Below are 25,251 nucleotides of genomic sequence, written 5' to 3'. Positions count from 1 at the left end.
CTATAAATTTCAAGGACACCATCAGAATTTTTAACCTCATGCTAGTGCTGTTAATATTATACTGTAGCTGTGTGGGATGCATTCTTGTAGCTGCAAGGAAGGAAAATAGCTCCAGATGCTGGTTAATGTGCACGTTTCCATGGCTGTGGTACCTATTTGTGCAAAAAATGTTCTTTTCATCGAGTCAGTGGGATTTGCAGTCAGTGGGATTTGCAGTCAGTGGGGTGTAATTCCTGTTGCTGCAGTGTGTTGTTCACTGGCAATCACTTACTGACAAGTGGTCCCTGAGGCAAGCGTGGCATGCTGAAGCACTTCCCAGCTCCCAGGCAAGATGCACAGCTGGAGGGTGACCTGTCTGCACACCCCTGATATCCGACTGTGACAGCTTGGAGCTATCAGCAGGGAAGGGGGCTCCCACACCATTCCCGGATTAGAGGTATCACATCAGCCTATTGATTCAACAGCAGTGCCAGGAGGTGTTTTTGCCCAGCCACAGCCTGAAAACCAATTTGGGAAATGCTGCTGGTGTCCTCTGAAGAGCCTCAAGCATCAGGTAGCACAGCGCTGACATCGCAGCGGGGACTCCCCAGCATGGAAGGCACCATATTGCTGGCACAGGAGTCCATCTTTTGGCTCACAGCATGTGTCCTCTTGCCCGTGGCCTCAACACAACAGCGTTTGTGATTAATATGGAAGGCTATATATTAATTGGAGAAAATGTTTTCTTCAGTTCTAGGTCGGCTGCTTTGATATGATACCAAATAATATCGAAAATAAGCTTGAAATCAAGGCTTTGAGATAAAACACCACAGTGTAGTTTGATTCCTTTTCAAAACACATTCAAATGAATCAACATTTTCTGCTAGGAAACTACTGCCTCCGTGCAGTTTAATTTTTGTACTGCAGTGATACATTTCTGACAACCAGCAGACTTGCTTAACATGCACATGCATAGAAAGCCCAAGGTCCATGGGTTTTATCCCTGAAGTCACAGGCCGGTGTTACCCTGGGCCTATGTCTCTCACACAATGGACATCCCTCTAATAAAGTGAATTTTTATTTGTGTTTCAGTTGCATTAAGCTATAGTAGTAACTAGGAGATGTCAGCAATAGCAATACTTGTATCAGAATAAGGTAGATGTTTCTCTCAGTGCACAGTTATTTCAACGAAAAACCACAGATATTCCACAATGTAAATTGCTTATATTGACCCGGCATAAAACTACAGCTATTTACATATCATACTGTTGGTACAGTTGCATTCAATGAGAATGCATTTCAAAGCTCTTCCTTAATCAAACAAGACAGAAAAAGTATAGATGGTCAGAATCTGAAACAGCTTTGTATACAACTGCACATGGCAGACCATGGTCTCAGCACTTGTTCTGGCAGACTGAAAATGCAACTAGCAGTGCAAAATCCGTCACAAGTGAGTGAGATGCCAAATGCTAAACATGCAAAACAACTTCTTTTTCCTGAGATCAGGTTTCAAATTACTTATTTTTGCTGCACAGATTATCGTTGCAAGTAATTCTCTTTAGTGACTTCTTTCAGCACTCAAACAGCACCTGCAGTGGTTCATCCAAAAGATTAATGTGCAAAACACTGAATAATTCAGAATGCTTTGAGTGGGTAGAAAGACAAGTACCCTGAAAATAATTTTTCTGGGAAAAGTTTGCCTTTTGGTTAAAAACTAACAGGCTTGAACTTTTTATTATCAAATACAAAATTTCAGACAAAATATTTCAGCTAGAAATCATAATTTTTATATTGGGAAGGCACCTATAGGGTCCATGTGCCAGATCTGCCCTACTGACAAGGCTGCCTAGCTAAAGTACCTTTTCCATGATCATTATCAACTCTGTCCCTGATGAAACAACATTGTCCAGCACGAATACCAGCAGCCACCATTTGCTGTGACCCAAGTCATCCGGCTGCCAAACTTGGCCCACAAGTAGAACAGAGACATAAAGCATTTGAGCAACAACTCTTAAAAGCCAGGAGTTTCAAATCTACATTTTGCAGCTTAAGATTTTTGCATTTCAATCAAAATAAGATATTTTTGCCGTGTGGGTGACATTTTTTTATTTAAAACCGGAACATCAGATTTAAGAAAAATACCTTTAAGAAAAGGATGCATTGAAATGAAAAAAATTCATCTTTGATCCAAAGATAGGGTTTTTTAGACATTTTGAAATAGCTCTCATGAAAACTCCCCTTGATTTTATTACAGAACAGAAATCGAAAATTGTTGATCTGTAAGCTGAAGATGATCAGCTGTACATAAAGTACATAAAAATAGCAGTAGATGTTGTATTAACCAGTAGTATTATTAACTAGTTCTTCTGAATTAATAAATGTTTCGCAGTTCCCATCCTTGATCTTGCTGTGAATAACCGAACATTTCTGTCTGATAGGAATTTTGTTGATTTCCTTTGGACCCAAAGCATGGATTCTTGTTCTTGTAGAGTTCCATCAGATTCCCTGTCTCTGAAATTAAGGCTGTCATTTATGTCCATTATTTTGCTGAAATATCATATGTTACATTATAAAGGTTGCAATATTATTTCATCACATGAGGAAAAAAAGAAAAATAGCTTAAACTGACAGAACCGTTGCAGGAAGCCATCCAAATGTGCAAAATGCAACTGATCGATACAGAAATTTCCTGGAGAAGTGCATCCTAAACAAGTGTCACATTTCTAATTTTCTTTGGGTTGATCAGATAATCAGTACGTCTTTGAGGTCGCACCTATGGGAGAGTAAAAGCAGTTATAGAACTAAAAGAAAACCTAGAAAAGCAGTCCCACAAGGGTCCTCAGAAAGTTACTTGCCAAATCCTCACCCCGAAGCATTATACCAAAGTGAAATCTATCATCAGCAACCCACTCAAAATCTAGATACAAAGGAAATGATGAACAGCATAACAAAATACAAGCTTCACAGGCAACACACTGATGGCAGTTCTGGGAATTCATTAACTGATCTTATGCTACCTGTGAACTTCTTGTGGTCCCTGCAGTCTGTATTCTTTTAAGAAAAACATGATGTTGGGCGTTACTCCTCTGGTTCTCTTAAAGAAACTACATGTTAAGCTGTAAGAAAAACTTAACATCTGACATTCCTTTCCAAATATATTTGAAATTGCAAAAATAAGCATGCCAGTATTTCATGTATCTGAAAGACCGATCTCAACATGTCAGTGTTTATTCAAGGCAGGCTTTTTTTAAAGTTCCCTTTCCATCGCAGCAGCCTGTTTTCAAACTGACCCCAGTGGGATCAGTGCAGGGCAAATGTTCAGAAGTTTTGAAACCCCTATCTTCATTTGAAATCAGTACAGCGGATTTCCAGTCCTAATTATTTATGCACTTTTACAAGATATCATTGCAGAGGAAAAGACAAAGTATTCTCAAATGCATCCAAGAAACATACACTTCGGATATTTAAATGTAGTAGCGAGACCTCAGATAGGTAATTACAAAGTATCTCAAAGGAATGAAAATTTCTTCCAAAGTTACAAACATGTATTTTCACATAGCTTCCTAAATGAAACACCAGGGTTGAATGGTTTGCTGTGGCCATCCCCAGAGTTGGTTTTATCTGCCTCCAAGTAGATGCTATCTGCTGGCTACTGTTCCTTGCCACTTCCCCAGCTGGTCTCAAGCTCTTGGAAATTAATGGAAATTTCACTGTTCTTCCCAGTGGAATTTTTTATCAAGCCTGAGCTTGTTGCTATTGACCAATCTTGTGGTTTGTTTCTGGAGCTTTAATCATGTACAGTCTGTAATGCCTTGGTATTCTTCCAGTATTAAACATCTTAAATAATGCATTTTGTACATATGCATTATTGAATAAGCCATAGAGGAAAATGTTAAACAACAAATGTGGACAACATGTCTCTGGTATTTAATGAGTCCCAGCACCTAAAGGAAAACCATGGGATAAATGTAACTATCCTAGAAACATTTCATAAGACAGCTGCCTTCTGTTTTAAACACAACTCTTTCTCCCCCCCCTCCCTGCCCCATCCCTTTTTGTTGCTTGAACATACTGCTGTTTTCTAAATTTACCCTTCTTTACTGTTTATTTCTGCAGAGAGGAGAGGTGCTCTGGGAAGTAACAGGACTGCCTGTCTCTGCTCAAGAGACCTTTGCCAAGATCTCTCTGCTGCATTTAATTTCTTGCAGTTCAGCCCAAAGACCTTACTGGTGCTCAGCAGAGACATCACTCGCTGATTTCCAGAGCACATCAGAAGTTTCCTCTGGTCTGTGTTACCCTGGAGATTAATATATGATGACATTTGCTCCATTTATGGCAGAACAGTTATTTGGCATTTCCTGATTATTCAGTTACAGGTCTGTTATGGCAGGCTTTCTCACTAGGACAGAGGTTTTGAGAAGCTCTCTACTGCTACTCCCCCACAAAAATAACAAATTTACAAGTAGAATGGAAAAAAAAAATCTGAAAAAAAGTTGAAGGCAAGTGTTATGTTTGTGGAAAGCAAGTATTCCCAGATACTGTGGAATGTCCTTTGAGTATAAAGTATACTGAACTAGTCAGCATACTGAGTAACCAGAAAGTTTCAGAGGGTGTCCAAGACCACCTCACTGAACACTGTCTCTGAAAATTCCTGAAATAGGTCATTATTTGAATCCCATGTTTAGGAAAATACTGGGGTGGGAATATTGCCCAGAGCTTGTGGCACAAAAATGCTATATTGCACCCCAATTCACAAAAGGAAGAAAGATATTACACAGAAAGTTCATCAAGTAATGTTGAAAGAGGCAGTGTTTATGGCCATCAGTAGGCAATACTACAGAAGAGTTTGGTTTGCATGTGATTATGAATAGGAGGGAGCCAGGGGACTTGCACCAACTGGATTGACTGCCCGATCCTTCCCTGACAGCACTGGGGAAAATGTAACCTAAGCATGCCTCTTTTGCTTTAAAAATGTCACCTGCAAGAATAAGCCATCTAGCCCCTGCTTTGTCACAACATTTCTCCTCACCACCAGAGGAGGAACAGGGCAGCAAGTTCGCTCCTGGTGCCCACAATGGTTTGCCCTGCTGCATCTTTCATAGTTATTTGCTTTAGAATAAATGCCCTGGGTTACTTATATTTTATTCTTACTGTGCTCTGATAGCAATTAATGAATAATTCCATGAATTTCATTCAACTCATGCTGTGTACTGGCCCATTTTCTGTGCAGCTTTCTCTGAAGTAGCACAGCCTTACTGAGGTTGTAGCTCACTGAAATGGAGGCTGCTGGCTGCTGATCAGTCACCTAAACCCCATTTTCTGATGCTGTAGAAGACCTCATACAACACATAACAAATACAAAATGCAGAGGAGTAGGACCACAACAATTTTGTATTTAGACCCTGATATGCTACAGCTGCTAGTGCCTCTGCTTGGTTTTGATTTCAAAGTTGTTTCTTCTTCAGATTAATTCAGCACTCTACTAGTCCTGTCAGTCCTAGTCTGAGAAAAAATAGATTCATTATTCATTACATCCTACACACTGAAGGAAAAAAAAAGACAGCTCTAGTGGTTCACTGCACAGCCCAGCATTACAGGACTGAGTTTCTAAGGTGGTCCCCTGTATCAGTAAGGCTGCAATATCGTCAGCGTTTCTTTAACAAAATTTTAAATCTTTTCGTACTGTCAGCTTGGCATCTAGTTAACCATGGATATTTGACAGTCACACGTTTCAAAGCCTGCCTGTTGACTTATCATCTGCCCTGGATGCTTTTTTATAGGGATAACTATAAAGGATCTATTATACTGGGAAAAGCTTTGCATAGTTTGTTGGTTTGGCTGGGGAGACAGATGTCCAAATCTTTCCAGGTGTTCAAGCTCTTCAGCCAGACAAAAAAAAAAAAAAAAAAAAAAAAAAAAAAAAGAGAGGTAGAAATGCTTGGATGAATAAGAAGGTAAAATAGTGTGAATTCAGCTGATTTCAGGGCTGAATCCTTCAGTGATGTTTTGAATACTGATCTTCAATCAATGAAAGAAGGACTTCTGCTATTACAAACATGTTGTAGTCATTTCTGTAACCCGTATGACATCAGTGATATGAATGGTGAACACACATCTGGCATTATGAAACAGGGCTCTGATCTTTAAATTGATTTGACACATGGCAGCTCCTCAGACAATGCTGTGGAAATGTGTGATAAACTGAAGGCTTTGCCTGCTATTAGCCAACCAAAAAAAAATCCAAATCTAACTGCATTAGAACAAATTGCTGAAATTAATGTGGTAGGAGTACTTCCAAATGTGTCTGCACGCATCACACATTTGGCTGTTAACAAAAAATCAGGGAGGCACAGCTTTCTGTTTCTGAAGGTTATTTTCCCCCTTGCCCTTTGTTTTTAATTTTCATTCCAAATTCACTTCATTTATAGGAAAACACCCATCCAAAAGTACCGGAGACCCTCAAAATAATTCAGAACACTATTGCTTCAACTAGCAAACCAGTTCCATCCCGTCAACTTTTCATACACTCATGCACATTTCCCTGTCCATCAATAGGCAGACAGCCTGGAAATTCCTTCTCATTTCTTTGTGGGTTAATCCCACCCACATAACTTCATTCCTCCCCTTCTTCCACAAACACTGGGGACATCATACTATAAACTGTACCTGCCTTTTCTGTATCTGTGTCATCAATATTTATTACTCTCTTAATCAAGATATGCTGACCAATGAACATCATAACATGACCTACTCTATAGTACCCCAGTAGGGGTAAAATTATTTGCTGTCATTTGTTTGTATTTCTATTTATTGACCTTTTAATTTGATTTTGATAGCTTAATTTTTCTTTTCAAACAATCCTCAGAGTCAAAGCAGTTATATAGAGTGCATTAAATGGAGCTACAATTCATCATTCATTTCCTTCCCAGTATAAAACCACAACCACAACTAAATGATATTTCCAGTTTATAGAGTGTCATTTGGAGTAGTTAAGAAGAAAAATAGATTCTTCCCCATTAATGGAGCCATGACTCACTCTGGATTGGAGAGGAGGAGTGTGGTTGTGGTGGCAAATGCAAACCTCCTGTAGCTGTGCTGAAGTCAGCTGAATTACACCAGGGATGAATCTGGCCCACTAAAAATGAGCACTCATCCCTCTTATCAAATGGTCTTCTGATCTATCATAGAGACATTTATGATATATTAAATGGACTAATTATGAAGCTTGTGTAGGAAACTGTTCAGTCCTGCAAGGCCCTGAGTCCTTAGAGCTCCTTTTGTACCAGTGGGACTTGAAAAAATGCCGTTCCTTGGGAATGGCACTCAGGATGTGGCAGAACAGGCCCTATGGCCCTTGTTCAGGCTAAACTGCCTGTGGGACTGCCCCAAATCTGCTAAAGCCAAGGTAAAGGATCCCCCTCATGGCACCTGGGTTTTAGAAGGAGCTCTGTGCAATGGATTAGGGCACAAGAAATGGCCCCTCAGATGGGACCTTGGTCCCTGACACCCATTTGGCCTGCAGCTCAGCCCTGGGACTAGGAGTAAGGATCTCTCTCCTCCCATCCCATCGCTGACAGTAACAAAATATGCAATTAAATGGAAGCCTGTAACTCTACTCTCCATTTGACCTTTTCTTGGCTAATGTAATCAGAATGAAGACCTTCCAACACCCCTGACTGATGCTGCTGGCCTCCTCTTCCAGGGGTTGGTAATTTTTTTCCTCAGCTCATTAATTCAGTTCGATATTCATCATTTTTTAAATGTCTCACACACCGTTTTTTTCCCCCTTCTTCTTCGCTGAGGTATTACTTTTCCCTAAGATGATTTGCCAGTTCTTTTGTTCATGTTGTGAATTGATCAGTGCAATAGCTGGGCAACATTTATCTTCTGTGAACATTTTGCATTAGTTTCTGATTCAAGGAGTTTGAATGGCCAATAGCTGACTTAAGTGATTTTCTGTTGTCACCTTCTACAATGAGATCCACCAGGTATTTCAGGCTTTGTACCTGGTTGGGTCCACGGGTAAGGACTTCTGCGGAAATAAACCTGTGATACAAAGTCTCCCTTAATCTCTCAAATAATTTAAAGTTTGAACTTTTTACATAGGGAACAAAAGGGATCAAATTTGAAGCTGACACCCTCAGAGACGCAGGAAGACTGCCTAATGCCTCTGAGCTGTGCTGAAATTTTCCATCCAGTTTTCTCCTAGGAGTGGGAGGAATGGGCTGTGCAGCAGGTATGATTGCCTCTGTCCAGTCAAAATGCTAACTTGAAAAATCTTCTTGCACTTCAATTGCCCTGCTTTTCACCTCACCCTCACATCCACGACCTTCTTTTAATTTTAAAACTCTCCATTCAAACTTTGCCCATATGGGCCTCTTTTCTGGCCTTGTTGCTGTGGTTACTCCTGATCCCATAAGGTGACAACAAAGCCAGCCACGAAATCTTAACTGCTTTCACCTTGCAGACATGGAGAGACAAGGCTTTAGGTCTTCAGACTCTGTGACTCTTTCCATCAGGAGATAGGCTCTTCATTCCTTCCCCACCCTGCTCCTGAGGGAGGACTTAGGTTCTTCACTCCATCTTCTTGACCTCCATAGAAGCACTGCAAGGACATTTGCTCATTTTTCTTATCCAGGGAGAGAGTCAGTTTGCTGGAGTCCACCCCTTTATGAGCTACTTCACTTTGGAAAAAAATCTCTGGATGACTTCTTTTTCTCCTTTTCTTTCACTCCATATTTCTCATAAAAAGGTCCAGAATAAAAAAGATGAAAAACCTTTCGTAATGTTTCCTGTATCCAGGCAGGGAAAGCCAAATGAGAAACACAACTTTCTGTACTTAGAAAACTCAGTGGCAGGACAGCAGGTGGTTTCTGAAGAAATTTTTTGATTCAGGAGTAATCAGCAAATGGTTAAACAGCTTGCCATCTGATTTCTCCTACTTCACAAGTAATATAATGGAAAAGCATCACAACGTTTATTATGCAATGTGTTGGCAACAGTGGCGATTGAACTTTATTAGAATGCATTCAGTAACACTTTTGTCAGAAAACCTCTATTATGCAGCTAATAGGGAAGGTTATGAATGTAAAAAACCTCACTTTTTTTTTGTCTGGGAAATGTTTTACTATGTTTGTATATGATGCCATAAATTTAAACAATGGACTTCAAATCCACAATTTAAGTCTTCATCAACCTTTATCAACTCTGGCATATACAAGATGGGGCCATCACAATATACTGAGAAATCCTGTTCAAACGGAGAAATTGTCTTCACAAGCCATTTTTAGATTACTAAACATGCTAAATAGATTTCACCTCTAGATTAACTCTTGGTATCTTTCAAAAATGTGTGTGCAGTTACTGATGCAGCTAGAAGCCACCGTAACAGACTTGTACCAAATATTGTCCAAGGACAACTGGTTTAACAGAAATGGTTCAACTTTATGCTGTGTGCCTGTGATGGATTTCAATGTTTCCCTAGCTGCTGGGCAGCACGGGACCCCCTAGGCCAACTAATCTAGGATTTGACATGGAGGCTGCAGTTTCCGTTTGAACCAGGGGCATGAACCTAACGCTTGTGAACCTAGTCTCCTGATGGTCCCCACTCACAACACTATCATTCTCACCGCAGAGCTGTCCGAGAGCCACCAAACTGGTTACCTTTCAGTAACACCAAATGGCTTAATGCCATCCCCCGCAGTGGACAGCTACTGCACATCAGCCATCAATGAGCACTGGGGAACGGCTACAGCCAACTGAAGTTATCACCTCCCCCTGAAATGTGCACAGGGTGGATACAGGGTCCTCAGCACAAGCTCTTTCACTTCTGAGGGCAGACCGTAACGTGCCACATGCCTTGTGCATGTAAACACAGCCAGTACCTTACAGCCCTGTTCATAAGCATATCAAACACTGTCTGAATCTGTTGCTCAGGGTTACAGATCCAGACAGAACCCTCCGCGGTATTGTACATGCTTTTCAGCTTTGTTTTAATAGTATTTGGTTTGACAAGTAATTAATGTCAAACATCATAACTACCAGACACAGATACATCAGCACTATTGCTATTATTTTTACTGTTATTATTTTGATCATTGTTTTAATCATTGATTACTTCCTAAATTTCACTGTGTGCCAAAAGAACTAGACACACTCTGCTATGATTTTTATGCAATGTCCTCCCAAGACAGATCTCTGCAGTGTACATGCTGGAACAGCTCTTCAGAAATAAATGAGCTATCACTATGTTGAGGAGTGAACTCGGTACCATATCACTGCCACTTTCCCAAGAGAATATTGGCAAAAAACATCATGAAGGTGCTAAATGTATTTCACAAATATATGGCATAAATTAAGATCCACGTTGCTGTTGTGCTAGAAGCTAAGAGAGCCCAGCACCACTCTTCAGAACAGAGGTAGCTGAGAACAGAACAAGCAGAGGAATAAACACAGATCTACTTCTTTACATGCTAGCCACATGGAAAGGGGTCAAAGCTCTAGGGTGGATTGGGTGTTAGCTGTGTGTTTTCCCTTCCATCATTTACTGCTGAAATACCAAAGGTCTCTAAGATCAGTGTAAAGTTCCTGACCGAAGCAACTCTGCAATGTGGAAGTGAAATTGGAAAATACAATCAAGAAACAATCCAGAGAAAATGCAGATTTATTTACTGTATCTGTACTGGATTTTGTTTGCAAAGGAACCTCAATCTGCACCTTCAACAGTGTCTCCATCTTGTATCCACATCTCCTCCAGTCTGGAAACTGGGAAGAACAGCAAAAGCATTGCAGACCTCCTCTTTGGCAAAGGCACATACAGAACAGCTGTCCAGAATCATTACATGTCCAGAGCAAAGCAAACCTCCACATTATAATGGGTTTACGTGTAACATACACAGAGGTGAATTCTCAAAAACCAAGCCAGAGTTACTCCAGCTGTCAAGGCTGAAAAGATTAATAGCAATAAGTAGGTTTGTGGAGGGAGAGGGGACTTTTTAATTCCAGGAATGATGGAAGGACAATTGGCTTTACTTATGGGAAGTCTGTCCCAGCGAGGGCTACCCATCATGCTGGCCAGCAGAAAGGCCTAGCTGACATTTGGAGGAGGAAAGATATGAAAAGCAATGGCAAGGAAAGGGTAGACACTGAACACCTGTCAGAGTTCAAGGAGCATCCAGACAACGCTCTTAGTCACATGGTTTAGTTTTAGGTAGTCCCATGAGGAGCAAGGAATTGGACTTGGTGATCTTTATGGGTCCCTTACAACCTGAGATATTCTAAGATTCTATGAGGGGAAGTCTCTGACTTCGTAACTTTAGCCTGGGAGGTGGGGAGGAAGATGTAGCAGGGTGCTGAGGGGAACAGGTGTGACAATAGCTTTATTAGACTTTTCTTCCAAATATCCAGAGGTGGTTGTTTCCTTCTCATCTCCCTCCCCAAAATTAATCTAAATCCAAGGCTAACACCCGGGGCACTTACCCTTGTAAATCAAACTTTCAGGAATGCTGACGGGACATTCCACTTACCCAATTACAGCTGTAATTGACTTATAAATGTCTACCTCCACCCAAAATCTGTTTGAATATAGCACGATACAGACTGTGTGAACTAAAAAAAAAAAAAAAAGGTCAAGATATCAGCATTGCAATTACCTTTGGTACAGAACTGGTATGTAAATCTGCAGTAGGGACAGTGAACTTTGAAGACATTGGGGGAAGAGAAGTAATTCCTGTAACAAGAATAGACAAGATTACTGTTATTCAGTGTCCATCACAGCATGAACCATAAGCCATTCAGCAACAGAGATAAATAGCCTTTAATATTGTGAGCCAAACTCTAGCTAACTTGTTGGGTTAAATAGTTTGGGGTTTTGTAGTTGGGGGAACTTGCAGGGGTGATTTCTGTGAGTGAGAAGACACCAGGAGCTTCCCCCATGTCAGACAGAGCCAGTTCCAGGTGGCTCCAAGACAGTCCTGCTGCTGGCAGAGCTGAGCCCATCAGCAACACTGATAGCACGCCTGTGATAACGTATTTAACAAAGGGTAAACAACACTGTGCAACAAGAGCTGAGAAAAAGGACTGATCCTGCAGCCACCAAGGTCAGTGAAGAAGGAAGATGAGGACATGGTCAAGGTGCCAGAGAAGAGATTCCCCTGTAGCCTGCGGAGAAGAATATGGTGAAACAGGTCACCCTGCAGCCCATGGAGGATCACGGTGGAGCAGATATACACCTGCAGTCCATGGAGGACCCCATGTCACAGCAGGTGGATGTGCCCTGAGGGAACCTGTAGCCTGTGGCTCCTGGAAGGACCTCTGCCCCCATGGAGAGGAGCTCATGCAGAAGCAGGTTTTCTGGCACGAACTGTGACCCCGTGGGGGCCTACACTGAAGCACTCCTTTCCTGAAGGCCTGTACCATGGAAAGGACCCACACTGGAGCAGGAAGGCCCCATGCTGGAGGAGTTCATGAAGGACTGCTTCCTGTAGGAAGAACTCACACTGGAGCAGGGGAAGAGTGTGAGGAGGAACAAGTGCCATAGAGAAGGTATTATGGACTGACCACCACAACCATTCCCCATCCCCCTGCGCTACTTGTAGGGAGGAGGTAGATGAGCTAAGAAGAGCCTTGGATGAAGTGGAGGTGGGAGAAGTGCTTTTATCACTGTCTTACTCTGTTATTAATTGGCAATAGATTAAATTAATCTTCCACAAGTGGAGTCTGCTTTGCCAGTGACAGTAATTGGTGAGTGATCTCCCCTCCCTGTCTTGACCCATGAGCTTTTCCATCTTGTCTTCTTCCTCCATCCTGTTGAGAAGGGGGAGTGGTAGAATGACTTAGTGAGCACTCTGTGGCCAACCAAGGTCAACGCAGCACACTAACAAATATGAAAGGACTTTGTCCAGGTTTACTTAGTTTTCCCTTTTTTTTTTTTAATAACTTCATTTTACAACACCATATACTCTTGAAATCTTTCCACTGCACTTATTTCTTCACAATTTATTTGTTAGAGAGAAAAGGATGTATGCCTGGATTATAGACTGCACAATAATTTTATGTCATTAAGTGTTTGATTAAACGTTTTGATAATAATGTGGTTGGTAACGATTTGGTGGAAATTTACATTTGCTTTTGAAGAGTCTTTGTGCTTAAAGACTAGAATTTATAATGTCTTAGTCATTTACCAGTAAAATCATAGTTCACTAACTGCCTTTTTCTTTTTTTTCTACTTTCTTTTTTCCTTTTCTGTGCTCTTTTTTGGTGGTGGTGGATTTTTTTTGTTTTTGCAGACCAACTGCAAAATATTGCCTAAGGTGACTATCATAAGGGAATCCAGTACTCCCACCTCCGGCCTCAGAAGATATTTGGAAGAACAAAGGCATTTAAAAAAACAAACCAAGGGCTAAAACTAAATTCAACTGCAAAGAACTCTGATGTTTACTCAATACTTCTGAAGGACCAGACTCCAGAAAATCCAGTGTTCTGAAGAGGTTCAGACCAAGCACAAGTCCTTCACAAAGTGTTATGAAATCTTGTAATGTAATTGCTTGACATGTTGCCCAAAGGGCCTATGTTGAGAAGCAGTTTGACAATATGTGATTCACCAGCTTACACTTACTTGGGCTTTGTTCTGTGTTCCACCGTTCCTCTGGAATGTATCCCTGATTTTCGCTACCATGCCTTTGCCTGTTTTCCGAATCACCATTTTTTTTCTTCTCAGCTGAAACTTTTCTAGAAACAAAAAGTCCTATCATTATAACTTCATTATGGTAAAAGAACTCTTGCGTAGTAGGCTACAGAGTAAAAAGAATATGTCTCACTTCTGAAAAAATTGGTGCAAAGCATATCTGGCCCTTCCAAGCAATTAGCTAGTAAAAATCTTGTCCCATAGAAGTATTACCTGTGAAATTCTGTTTAGAAAGTTTCCATTAGCTGCATTATCAGGAAGCAGAAAAATAGCATGCGCAATCTTCAAAGAGTGAAGAATGTGTTCCAGATCACAGGTTTTGTAGGAAATTAATTTTGATCTCCAATTCTTAATTACAGGGCATTTAGTGGCCCAATAATGGAATGCCAGCGAGCTCACTTATATGACAGCCCATCATTTTTGTGATTTGAGCCCTCCCAGTCGCAAAATCAAAGCATGTTATCTCACATCACCACAGTTAGCTCCAAGTGATTCATGTGTACACTCCAAAGTTAATCTTTCACTTTGAAATTTACTTCACAAGTGAGTGTAGCCACATTGAAGTTGACATGACTTCCTTCGTTAAAGTTACACATCTGAATTTGCAAAACAGTGAGCTGCATAGCTACACACTAAGAAAAGGGTGCCTTTTTACTCAAAGTTCTTATGCCAGAAGACATGCTACTATTCATCTGTTCCTACCATGGACTCCTCTCGGGATAGTCTCAGGTCCATCTTTGCCTAGATTCCTGGTGTGGCAAGCACAAATTGCTGGCAGGACTATGACAGCCCAGAGATATATTGGAGAAGGAGGAAATATTATCCGATAGCAATATTTGTGGAAACTGCTGCATTTGCTTTTTTATATTTACTAGGAATTACTTTGCAGGCCCATAGAGCTTCAGATGAGCACTACTGATGCACATGTAAATATGACAAGTCAGCTATGCGGCTGGTTTAGGAGATAAACATTAGAAACCACTAAGAAATCTGTCGTGGTTGCCAGAAGACAAGAGAAATTGTTTAGGAATACCACCTCCACATGTTATATGATACTGTACTGTCTATTTTATCTGATCCTTAGATCTGAACAAACTCGGTGTAATAGCCAAATTGAAAGCAGTTACAGAAAAGTGTGGGAGGTACAGAAAGATAGCCAACCAAGTTAAAAACAAATGTGGGAAGTAAACCAATATATCTTTGGTCTCACCACTTCTTCACTACTACTACAATGCAGCTCCCAAAATCTGGACAATCATATTTTATTTTTTTTTTACTGCAGGTAGATTCCCCCCTAGGAAAAAAAAAAAAACAACACTGAACCTACACAATCTGTACGTGATTGTAAATAATTCCTGCAATTGCAGTGTCATTGCTTACACATGCTAAAACTTTGCAGAACTGTCAACACTGCATTTCTAAGTCCAAGCTGAGCCATAGAGCCTGGACTCAGCCCAGTGCTTAAGTATTTGCTTAAGTGTTTGCTCAGCTTTCAAAGTGTAAGCAACATTTATGAACTCAGTACAACAACTCATGTTTGAAGTTAATGGGAAAATAGGAACTTTACTGCACTGAGATCTAAACCCACACATTCTGTCATGAAGATTGAACTGTATTTGCCAAGACGATATCCTAAGACATAGAGGGAAAGTAACGTTATGCCCTGTTCTGGAGCTGTTCATGTTGTCTGAAAGAAAGCACTGTGCAGACCCACATCAGCAAGGCAAGGCCCTGAGAAGGACACAGACCTGGCTGTACCGGTCCCCGCTGCTGGACAGATGCTTCCCTGCAGGTACAATTGATCTTGCCTTAGCAGGGTTGACCCTTGAAGGAAGCTTTTGGCAGAACCAAGTCAGAATGCAAGCAAAAAGGCTTTGTAGGACTTTTTTCATAGCAAACCCAATACGCAAGTTGTAGCTGCTTTTGACAACCCATTCCCTGCTGATTTAGTCCTGCCCTATTTATATACCTGCACTTGGTAAAATAATCAATTTAGCATCACAAACTAAGAAATCATGTGGAAGTTAACTGGTATGGCATGGCATAATTAGCATCATTTCCTCAGGAGAAAATAGTGTTTACCTAATTTCCATATTTTGTTTCATATCAATAAAGTGCTCTATAAATGGTAGCCTGTCAGCAGACCTTCACAAAATTTCCCCACAAGAGGCCGTTAATGGTATTACTGAAGCGCGAGGCAGCCTGGTGTAACGTTTTGTAAGCTCATTAAGAGAGCGGGAGTTAAAAGCCCCACAAGCGTAGGCAGAGTATGAATTTACAATGCTCCCTAGAAGCTTAGCAAAAATAACTCCAAATAACCCCACTGACGTTGCTGTCACCGTCGCACCGGCACCGATGAATATCCTATTCTCAGTGCTGATAACCGCCAGCTGATTTCTAAGGTTTTCCAACTCAACGCGATAATGTACCAACAGCTGTGTACTCAGCCACGTCTGATAATCACGTAAGTGCCGACGCCCATCACTGGGACAGTTTTATTAAGTTTTTATCAGTCGAACGCTACCGAACCTTGAAAGAGCCGGGCAGCCGGTGTCCCTTGCCTGCCGATCTATCCCAGGCAGCCAGCGGCGAGGCTCCCGGCCCCGCTGCCGGGCTCGCAGCGCCCTCCTGTGGCAGCGGCGAGGATGGCAGCAGGCAGCCAGCCAGGTGCGGGCAGCGCAGGCAGCCAGCCCGGTGCGGACAGTGTGGGCAGCCAGCCCGGTGCGGACAGTGAGGGCAGCGCGGGCAGCCAGCCCGGTGCGGGAAGCCAGCCTGCTGCGGGCAGGGCTCCTCCCCGGCCTTCCCCGGGGCACAGCCAGCTTTTAAGGCTCTGCTTTGCCCATCAGCTTCAGTAGGAGTGCATTTTCAGTTTGTAATTTCTGTGCTTGCTAAATCAGAGAGGGGGCGTTTGCAGATTTTGCTTCTTTTCACCTAGTTTATTGTGGGAACAGAGTTAACCTGCTGCAAGTGGCGGCCCTCGCTTTTTCGCCTTTAAGGTCAGTCCCTTCCCCTGCTGCACACACAGAAACTGGCCTGGTCACAGAGTGTCCTGGGAGTGCTGGGTAGTGGGGCATGGAAGCTGGCACACCCCTCTCACCATCCCACAGCAACCTGAAAGAGTTTGGTTAAAAGGAAAAATTCTCCCACCTCATCCGGCTTACCTTATTTCATTTTGATATGTTGATCCTAAGAAAGAAGGAGGAAAAAAAAAGAAAAAAAAAAAGTGTTTAAAACTCAGGAAACTAAAATGTGACCTACTGTAGAGCTCCTCTCTGAGCATGCACCGTGTTCCAGCTACCACAGGGGCATCCCTCCTCCCTGTTCACAAAATTGTGCAACGTCCCTGTAGAACGCCTTACACAGAAACTGGAAATTAGGCATACAGCACTGAACGTATGTTTCAACAAAGAACCTCGGCATACAAATTAAACGTCATTGAAAGTGAACATACTCCTAAAAAACACCACTTCCGTGTAGTTAAGGAGAATGTCTGACACTGATTCCTCTGGAACCAATTTATAAGAGAACAGCAAGGTCAAAATAAGGAGCATCTTAACCAGGTCATGGTTAAGAGCAGGATCTGTCTGCTCACACTTCTGCTTACAGGTCTTTGCACAGCACCAGAGCTGACACAACTAGGAGATTTATATCTAATTGAAGGTACTTTTTTAACGTATAGACAAATTGTGAAGGTTCACTTACCTTTCTTCTTTAGGCAGCAGCAACGTACAACAACAGCAATAATAATGATCAGAAGAATAATACCAACAAGTGAAAGCACAACTGCAAGTACAATAACCCACGTGCTTCTGCTGTCTTCACTGTAATAATTTTCTGTTAAATTAAATCAAGAAATATTGTACTATCAGAGCCTTTTCAGAATATTTACCTTTTCTGTGAGAAGCTATTACATGCTTGTTGATTATTTAACAAGGAGTCTGTGTTTTCCAAATGATGGACTAATTTTTTATGATTTTATCCACTTTATCAATGGTGCTCAAGTATTTAAAATGTTTCCGTATGCAAATTCTTTATTGCAATTTTAACTTTTCCCACTGCTACTTCTCTTCTGAAAAGCATAGGGTTGCAGTCTTCCAACCTATATTTTGTAGATATGCTGGACCTCCTAGCACCCTTTGGAGACATTTGGGGTTGAGGAGAGAGGTTAAGATCCAATTTAGATGTCTGTACTGCAGATATTAAGCATCTTACCTAGCTTGCTTTTGTCAGTGGAGAGAAAATAGATACTTTGGGTTACAATTCATCTGGCCAAATGTGGGGGGGGGTGTCCCTTTCAATATGATGAACAGCTCTCAATAAGCACCCATTTCTCCCCACAGACCACAGCCATAGTCTTAGGTGACTAGTACATATAGAGCTCTCTAGCCTGCAGATGTGATTTTCTAACGAATTCCAACTTGGGATTTCTCTCACTAATTTCAGCAGGTGTTTGATTTTGGGACTTACTTGATAGGGCATCTGTTATCCACTTAAAGAGCAGTGAAGAACAAAACCTGTAGAGAGCAGCACCATTTGGGAATATGCAGCTACTAACCCATTTTCTCTACTGGCATTCTCACATGAACTTATTCCTTTGTCTTTGTTGTAATCCACGGAGTTAAGTGAGGTGATTTAAAGATAACTCAGTGTCTCACTGAAATTAGTTTCCATGACCAAACAGTTTTCCTACAGAGCCCCTATGTGCACAGAATTTTAAAAATACCTCATATTTCTTGCATAGCTAGACGCACAATGTGTTGGTTCTGACTGTCACATCATCCTGCCCTATGGTTTGGTTTTAACCAAACATTTCAGGAGCACCTCTAATTCAGATATCCTTTGAAAAGGAGCCCCAAAATAACATTGACAGTTGTTTAGAAACAAGCTTCCAATACAGGTGTGAGACACATTCAAACCTGACAAAACCCATTCTGTTGCACTGGGTTTACGATTGTCCTTTCCTCATTAGAGGTCCCAGTTAACGACTGCATGGCCACATTTAGCTGACAGCCTCTGGAAAAGGTACCACAGCAATGTAGGTGATTGGTAGTTGCATGGTGTCAGGACTAGTGTCCTGAGGTGTGAACCAGAGTATCTGCTGGTTTACCTATGGCAGGGAATAAAATCCTTTCTAGCTACAAATTTCCCTGGCCAGATGTTTGGGGTTTGGAGGTTTCAGACTACAAAGATACAAGAACAGAGCCTCCTACAAAGCTTGAACTTCTGTTAGGAGTCTGCATTCTCCAAAGCTCAGGTCATTATGATTAAGCAATTTGTTCCAGTCTTCTCTAATCCTAATGCTCAGTCAGCATGTCTTGAATTTCTTCTGACTGTTAGAGAAAACAAGCACTCAGTAACCTGCAAACTAGTAGTTAATTCTATAGGCTGTAATCAGTTGTGATTACAATTGATGATGAACTTGTTCATAATATTTTTACCTAGAAGTACTGCAACAAATATCTATATTTTATCATATTTTGTTCCATAAAGTACGCTATAGAGATTTCAAGATGCCTGAAATATAAAAGACAGCTATTTAGCTATAGGGGAAATCTTAACCTTAGTGTGCAGGGAGGAGCTAAACACACCTGCACTGGCCCAGGTTGGCTGCCACACCAAGGAATCTCACTCCCTGTCAGGTTCAGGTAACATGCCAAAAGAGGATCTATGGGCGCTGAAGTGAGAAGGGCAGGATAGAACACAAACACTCCCAGCCCTCCAGCATTGTGGTTTCTCCTCCACTTTGGAGGATCCAGAAAGAAATGTGAGCTGTGACCAGCAGATATAAATGCAGGAGCTGCCAGCTCAACGTGGAGGTAGGGTGCAAGAGAGGGGAACTAAGGCATGAGGGCATTAAACCCTGTTTAGATCCCTTAGTAAATCCCCACCAAGTTACATATGAGGTGCTTAGTATGGACAAAGCCCCTTCCCCGTTCCACAGGGCCCATCCTTTGCTGCTCTCCAGACCTATGGCTCCTCCCAAAGCTGCCCAAAAATTTACTTGGGCTGAGTATCTGCAGAAAAGGGGATTTTCCATGGCACATGCTGGTGACCAAGGAGAAATGAGAGACTGGAGAAAGCTGCACATCACTTCTTGGATACTTTGGAGCTTTCTGACTAACGTAAAAAGCAAAGGAAGATCAGGCTCATGGCACATTCCCTATCTTCATCTTCTGCAGGTCAAAGGCCATGTGAAGTCAGCACTGAATCCAAAGAGAGCTTGGGACCAGCTAAGGCACTCTGCCATGGACCCCATTTCCCAATAAGAGCTCTGCGAATGCATCTGCTAGGAAAACTCCCTAGGAGTTTCCAAATCTGGGGCTCACCCAAACACCACTGTGACTGAGGTAACTCTGGAGGAGGAGTGTCAGACATAAAAATGCATCACCTTGTATGGAAAGTCTGAGATTAGACTGCTCTAGAGATGCAGGAAGGTAGGACATTCATTGACCAGGAGACGGCTGGCTGAAGAGAGCTCAGAGTTTTGGTTGTACTTCTTGTGAATGGACAGGTCTTGTTTGTGAGGAAGATGGAGGAATTTGATTGCTCAAGCTTTTAAGTGAAGGCTGAAATTGATATTACAGTAGTTTTGGGAAGGACTCGTTAAATGTCTGAAGCTAGTTGTATTATTTCCTGACAACAGCTAGCTAAGGCTGACTCTATATATGAAAAGTCAAACAAGCTCTAAGATTTCAAGTGTGATATATACACATTATGTATCTTCCCCTGTCAAAAATTCCATGTCTTTATTTTATTCTAATATTTTAACGACTTCATATTTTCATATCCTGACAAATTTTGAGTGTCTGCTGCTGTACAATTATTTTTCCAAAGAGAAATGAATAATGGTCCTATACAATCTCTAATTATACACTGATAATTGTACTTCATGACATTTGTTTTTCTCCTTTTCTGATTTACAATGAGTAACTATGGAAACTGAGGGTGGATGCCTCAGTACTTCACAAATGAGCAGGTAGGGGAATTTATTAATTTCCTCAGGATAGTTCTATTTTGCTTAGTCAGTAATTAGGATCAATGTGACTAGAAAAAAGTCACATTAAGAATGGTGAAATTACTTTTTTCAATTACATTACAAAGCAATTACTTCTGAAAAAGACTTGCTAATAGTGACTCATACTTAAAATAAAAGGCATAGTTACTCAGCCTCCTCAGTTGTTTATGTGTCGAAACTTCTATACCAAACCCCTCATCAATCCACTATAAGAATGCCTTTGTATGTGCTGCATTCACCCATTACAGAAGAAAAACCCGTTCATCAAGAGAAGCTGTCACTTTGACTATAGAAGTTCATGATGCTCACCACATCATAGAAAGAAAGGTAGATTTGAGGCCCTGCTCTATACAGAAGACAGATATGGGTGCATAGACCCACTGCAAAAAACTCCATATAATCTATGCATTTCCCATACCACAGGATAAGGCTAATAAAGGGGAAGTCACTGTAGGGTGGACTATGTCACCATGGGAGGCAGCGTACCTATACCCAGTAACCTCAGCTCCCTGACATGCAAATTAGCGCTTCAAGTTTAGTTTGCCTTGAGACTCCTCTACCTGGTAGTTGAGACACTTGGCTAGTCCCAAAAGAGAAATGCTCTTAAGGAAGGTTTGGTATTGTCTCCCTCGTCTGCATTAAACACTGCTAACGCACAGGGAGATACTTTTTCTTACTTGCTCTTATTGTGTTAGGGTTTGGAAAAGAAAAATATTTTTCATAGGATTTTGTTAGATTGTGAGGCAGATCTGTAGTGATAGTCTCACTTGCTTTGTTCCACACTGGCAGCACAGACCTGATAAAAATCACCCTTTTCCTGATGAACCTCCTAGTACTGTGAATGTGTTAAATTATGTAAATGCTGACAACCTTACTGAAAATATTTAGGGTTATCAAAGTCTTGCTAACTGTTCTTGAGAGATTTGCCCAACATCCATGTTTGGAGTGACCCTGACTTTCCTTAAAAGCAAGAAAAAGCAACAAAATGCACGATCCGAAGAATTCCACGTATGTTTGTTGCAGGACATGTTTTACCTTCTTCGAAGATGTGAGAGAACATGCAATGAAGAGAAAAAAGCAGGCCCAATGGCTATTTGATCAAAGTAGACTTTGGGATAAGGTCCATGAATATGCAGCTTCTCTTGTTCTGTAATGGGTGAACACACCACATACAAAGACTTTCTCGTAGCAGATTGGTGATAGGTATACAATACAGAAGTTCCTACATATAAATGCTATCATCTGCAATTAGGTGCTCTGTCCAGCCCTGGGGACGTTACCACCATACTACAACTCTATCACATCTGGTCACTGCTCATATGGAGAACTTCCTAATTGCACCTAAAGTGCTAGTGCCAAATCTATTCTGTATTATGTGTGGAAACTGGGAGTAAAATCCAGGGTTTTTCCCAAGTCAGTGGTAAAGCTGGTATTGCATATTATGCAGAACAATTTCACCTGAGGGTTTGGCTTTGAGGAAATGAGTAAGCGAGGTCTAACAAATTATGTTAATAAGGCAAGCATGGCCTAGTCAAGGATATTTAAGATCTAAATTCATTAGATGTTTACTTGGTCAAGGAGCAAAGGCTGGTTTTCTTAGCAGTGAATCTATAGTAGGAGTCAGTGGCAGATGTACTGCTTTGTTTGTCTTGTTCAGTCCTAAATTGGACTTTGTGGTTCATTAGACTTGTACCAGTCCTCTCAAAAATATGAATTTAACCCTACCTCTGTATCAGGTTGTGGTACCGGGTCTTAATTCTATCACCTTTGCACATGCCATTGCATTTTATTTGCAAACTGACTACTTTTTTCAAAATAAAGCAAAGCAAAATGAAACAAAAAGCACAGTTCTGATAATAGGCACTACAGTATAGGCAAAGTACAACAAACATTCACTTACCTATAGTAGAGTTGACAAAAATAACAGTTACTGTTGCATTCTGAGGGTTAGGGAGTGCTTCTATGTCAGCTAAACAAGTCAAAATCTCAGTGTCCATCGGAGTCAAAGTTAGGATGCTCAGGGCATTGTGGAGGCCATTAGATCCTTGACTTTGCTGGGTAACATACCTCGACTTATCAATGAAAGAGTCATTTGTCATCCAGGTAATGTCTGGAGCTGGAGCCCATCCTAAGGCTTCACAAACAATTTCAACTGTTTCATTCTCTTTTATTGTTAAGGTGCTATTTTTGATGAATAAAGATCCATTAACTGTAGGAGGGAAAAGATGTTTTGTTCCTTCAGAATATTTGGCTGTATTGCTTTCCTGCTGATAGTTTTAAATCTTATCTCGCTACCCAGAAATAGCTGTGCCTCAAGATATGAAGTCAAAACCAATCATTATTAACACAGATATACCTTATGCATGATATAAACGTGCAGATATTGCAACTTCATGGACGTGTTGTCCAAAATATCTAAAGCACAAGTTTCAGCTTCCAGTACCTTTCCAATAAAAAGCAGGAAATTATGTTCTTTAGCCATCCTGATGTATTTCCAGCTGAAGGACAACATAATGAAATAACAGTGTTTCTTTCTAAGTTTTAAGTATGCTTGGGTTTTATCAGGAAAGGCTTATGGGTAGATGATGAGATGTTACTGCATGAAGCACCGCTTTGACAAATGGATAGTGTCTGGTGGCTAGATCTTGCTGTACTGGCTTCACCCTGTCACTCCTGATGTTCAGAGTGGGGGAAGAGAACTCATATACATGGGCTTGATATGCAGGAACTTTTTGTTCCTTGGAAATGGTAGCTTGCAGCAGCAATCATATGAAGAGTATCGCCTTGTGTCTCAAGGGCTTTGCTTCTACATGCCATTAAATCAAACCCAAATAAGCTGGATACAGACTGATTCCTGAGTCAGAAAGCAGAAGTGAGATCTGCCCTAAAGGCAGCAGATGGTTCATGTACAAAGATGTACTTAGGGGTAATCCATACTGTTTCTAGACAAAAGATAATTTTTGACTGGCTGCTGGTGGGCCTGATACAGCCTTCAGGCATTTTGATGAAATCCAATAAAGAATAAGAGATGTAACAGGAGAAAACAAGGGCAGTTACAACCTTTGTTAATGGCCCTCTGCATGTGATTCTAGTGATTCTAAAATCTGCTTTGACAGTAAAATTAAGACAAAGATGACAGGAGGCAGAAGATGGTAAATGACAGCATGTAGTCCTTCACAGGGATAATTTGAGCAATTCATCAGAGGATTCCTTTAAGTGCAGTATAATAAAATAGCTTTCTATTGGTGTCTATACGCACCTTGAACAGAAAGAAATGCAAATCTGCTCTCACTAGGTTGCTGAGTACTGCATTCAATTTTTCCAGAGTCACTCAGCTGGGTGTTGTGGATGATCAGCTCCGAGGTAAATCCATTGCTACTGGTATAATTTTGAGAGGTGAAGCGGTCTGATGTTTCAACAGCTCCTTGAGAACTGAGGACAGTGAGGACAGGATTTCCATTGGCCAGCCAAATGAGAATTACCCATCCTACTGACACAGTGCAATTAAATCGGGCTTCTGAACCAGCAAGGACTGTTGCATTAGTGGGGCCATTTATAATAGAGTAACAAAAGCCAAGACCTGAAAGGAATTATAAAACACAGTCTGTAAACAAATATACACACCACCACCAAAGGCCTTTGACTTAATTTTTACTGCCAGCAATTTAAGGCTAAAAAGCCACGAACCCAGGTTCAAATAGTATTACTTACTAGGAGCCCTGGGACATTAAGCACTTAGCTACGTATCAGGAAAGGCTGCTGATTCAGCTGAACTTCACCTCTGACAGTCATCAGTACCTGATACTTTCAGGAAAAGATTCTTGTCTCATTTTCTATAATGCCTGTCAGTAAGTAGTTAAAGATACGTATGGTGAATTGAAATTACAACCAAGTAATGTTAAACCCACAACAGTAAGCAGTGGTCAAATGCTATATTGTTATAATGGATCCCCAAGCCAATCATTAAAAGAAGTATGTTTTTATATAGTTCAAAAGATCTTAACTAATTCAGAGATTAAGATGTACAATCTAATCTTTCAGCTCTAGCTTCAATTAAATGGTTTTCTTTAAAGATGCATTTGATTTTTTGTACCTACTTCTCCCACTCCAAAATCGCCTGTCTCTTCAGTGATTCACTAAAAAGCCGACTTGTCATTTTGCTGAAAGAAAGATCCACTTTTAAATAGGAAAAGACATGAGTTCTCTAGACTTCAAATAAATAAAGGCATATGAAACTGGTCCCCTCTGCATACCTTGGATGGCCACTGATTTTTTGCAATCCCAGCATATATCCTTCTATGTTCTATCCCCTATTCATCTGCCTTTTCCCTTATTTCTCATACATATATCACATACATACTGACCCACATTTTCAGGCTTTCTGTTAACCAAAGCTGCTGTAATTCATGAGGTTTTCTTCCTTAAAAGGTGGTATGAATTATGGCTACTATTTTTCAAAACTGAAAGCTCCTTTCTAATGAAGGCATTTTGTTTTCCTTTCTTCCTCAATAAACCCAGGGCCTCCCATTGCCCTCAGTGGAATGAAGGTGCAGCAGTTGCCCAGGCAGATGGT

General features: G+C 41.1%; 1 protein-coding gene across 3 annotated transcripts in view; it reads right to left on the bottom strand.

Moving 5' to 3' along the window:
• Window positions 1-1,039: 1,039 nt before the first annotated feature.
• The window catches only part of IGSF5 (immunoglobulin superfamily member 5), a 34,315-nt gene continuing 10,103 nt past the window's right edge, over window positions 1,040-25,251 (bottom strand). The window contains exons 3-9 of one of the 3 annotated variants that reach the window (XM_037376792.1): window positions 23,938-24,258; window positions 22,579-22,887; window positions 17,366-17,497; window positions 16,825-16,849; window positions 13,595-13,707; window positions 11,631-11,707; window positions 1,040-2,752 (exon numbers count right to left, since the gene is read on the bottom strand). In XM_037376792.1, the coding sequence (XP_037232689.1) occupies window positions 2,684-2,752; window positions 11,631-11,707; window positions 13,595-13,707; window positions 16,825-16,849; window positions 17,366-17,497; window positions 22,579-22,887; window positions 23,938-24,258 (1,046 nt within the window). In that variant the 3' untranslated portion in view covers window positions 1,040-2,683. The remainder of the gene's footprint in view (window positions 2,753-11,630; window positions 11,708-13,594; window positions 13,708-16,824; window positions 16,850-17,365; window positions 17,498-22,578; window positions 22,888-23,937; window positions 24,259-25,251) is intronic. The other 2 variants (XM_037376793.1, XM_037376794.1) reach the window with 2 other exon arrangements.

This window comes from Falco rusticolus, chromosome 2 (genome assembly GCF_015220075.1).
Source record: "Falco rusticolus isolate bFalRus1 chromosome 2, bFalRus1.pri, whole genome shotgun sequence".
In the NCBI taxonomy this organism is placed as follows: domain Eukaryota; kingdom Metazoa; phylum Chordata; class Aves; order Falconiformes; family Falconidae; genus Falco; species Falco rusticolus.
Note: the sequence above shows the minus strand (reverse complement) of the source record. Positions and strands in the feature narration are given on the sequence as shown.